Consider the following 2,060-nt stretch of genomic DNA (forward strand, 5'->3'; position numbering starts at 1 on the left):
TAATGGATGACCTGGTAGTAACCACTGTTGTATGACCAGGACAAGCAGAGTTGGGAAATCATAGTCCTCTTCTCTCATAGCTTGGGTTCAGTTTCAGAATGGCTATCACTAATTCACCCAGAAAGTTACTATTAAATGATTGAGATGGCACTTTTTATATAAACTACTCTTCTTTAGCAGCTGTGGATGCTTTGCTTTCCCCTTATTAAACCTCTGGCATTTTGAAGTATTCACTAATTCATCCCAGTCTTTATGTTTTTAGATCTCTGACTACTACCTTCAAACATATCTATTTTTGTGATTTAAAAGATAATACCTCAATAAGCAGCCCTCAAAATAACAAGCCCTCAACTTCTAGGTAATTATTATGTTATGAACGGATCTGCAGCAATTTTTCTCATCACATTTTCAGATTTACATGAACAATGTTGTAATTTCACCCTTTCCTTAGAAACCATGCAAAACCAAAGCTTCATAACTGAATTTGTCTTCGTGGGGCTTTCACAGAATCCTACTATTGAGAGAATAGTATTTGTTGTGTTTTTGTTGGTCTACATTGTGACTATGGCAGGCAACATGCTGACTGTAGTGACCATCTTCTGTAGCCCTGCACTGCTGGGCTCCCCCATGTACTTTTTCTTGGCCTTCCTGTCCTTGCAGGATGCAGGTTTCTCCTCTGCCATCACACCAAAAATGATCGCAGACTCCCTGTATAAGCAGAAAACCATCTCTTTTAAAGGATGCAGGATTCAACTCTTTGCTGGACACTTCTTTGGTGGGGCAGAGATGATTACACTCACGGCCATGGCCTATGACCGCTATGTGGCCATTTGCAAGCCCTTGCACTACTCTGCCATCATGAACTGGAGGCTCTGTTGCATTTTGGTGGGGGTGACCTGGACAGGGGGCTTCTTCCATTCCATAATACAGATTCTCTTTACCTTCAATTTGCCCTTTTGTGGGCCTAATGTCATCGATCATTTCATGTGTAACTTGTACCCACTATTGAAGCTGGCATGCACTGACACTCATGTCTTTAACCTTTTGGTGTTTGCCAACAGTGGATTAATCTGCATCATCAACTTCTCCTTGTTGCTTGTCTCCTATGGTATCATCTTGTTCTTCCTGAGAACACACAGTGCTGAGGGGCGGAGGAAAGCTCTGTCCACCTGTGGATCTCACATTACTGTTGTGGTTTTGTTATTTGTCCCATGCATCTTTATATATGCACGACCTTCATCTTCCTTTCCCTTTGACAAAGAAGTAGAAATAGTTTACACCATCCTAACTCCCTTGCTCAATCCTTTAGTTTATATTTTAAGAAACAAGGAAGTGAAAAATGCCATGAGAAAAATGTGGAAGAGATTGGTGGTGGTTTTTAAGGGAAAATAAATATAGTACTTTGGAGAGCAAATGAGCCCCAGGTCATCTGCTAATCCTGAGGTGTAGGCAAAAGCCAAGCTTGAGAAACATTCTGTGCCAAAGGTAAAGACGTGATCAACCTTGACTCTGTGCTCTAGTTCTAAAAGTTATCTGATGTCTCAGGACAATGGGTCTCCTTGGTACCACAGGATAATCACAGAATGTTCTTAATACCATGCAACAGTGGGATAACTGCAAAAAAAAAAAAAAAGTTTCTAGCTCCGTATCTTCTTAGTGCACAAAGAAGCCTCTGACAACTCACAAGCCTTGAACAATTGACAATGTCCCTATAGTTTAGCTTACTATTATGAGACCCTGTAAAGAATATCTGTGGAGAAAACCTGTGGAGAGGTAAACAAAGGACAGAAACACACACATGGTGTACAAGCAGGCAGACAAAGGTGGCAGACAAAAGAAGTGGCTGCTCCTCTCTGCTGCTGCATTTATTAACCCCCCAAAAGGGGCTGGGGTTCTGGCCCAGCGGTAGAGGGCTCACCTCACACATGCGAGACCCTGGGTTCGATTCTCAGCACCACATAAAATAAGTAAGTGAAATAAAGCTATTGTGTCCAACTACAACTAAAAAATAAACAAAAAAACCCAAAAGGTCACATATTACCCATTAGCATGACTACATT

General features: G+C 41.4%; 1 protein-coding gene across 1 annotated transcript; it reads left to right on the forward strand.

The window, feature by feature from the left end:
• Positions 1 to 447: 447 nt before the first annotated feature.
• On the forward strand, positions 448 to 1,392 carry LOC124078359 (olfactory receptor 4C15-like). The gene has a single exon (XM_046423113.1). It carries the CDS (start codon positions 457 to 459, stop codon positions 1,390 to 1,392), a length of 936 nt encoding a protein of 311 aa, XP_046279069.1. The 5' UTR covers positions 448 to 456.
• Positions 1,393 to 2,060: the final 668 nt, after the last annotated feature.

The sequence above is a fragment of the Marmota monax genome, unplaced genomic scaffold, assembly GCF_021218885.2.
Source record: "Marmota monax isolate L192 unplaced genomic scaffold, Marmota_monax_Labrador192_F-V1.1 WCK01_AAM20220418_F8-fsc00441, whole genome shotgun sequence".
In the NCBI taxonomy this organism is placed as follows: Eukaryota; Metazoa; Chordata; class Mammalia; order Rodentia; family Sciuridae; genus Marmota; species Marmota monax.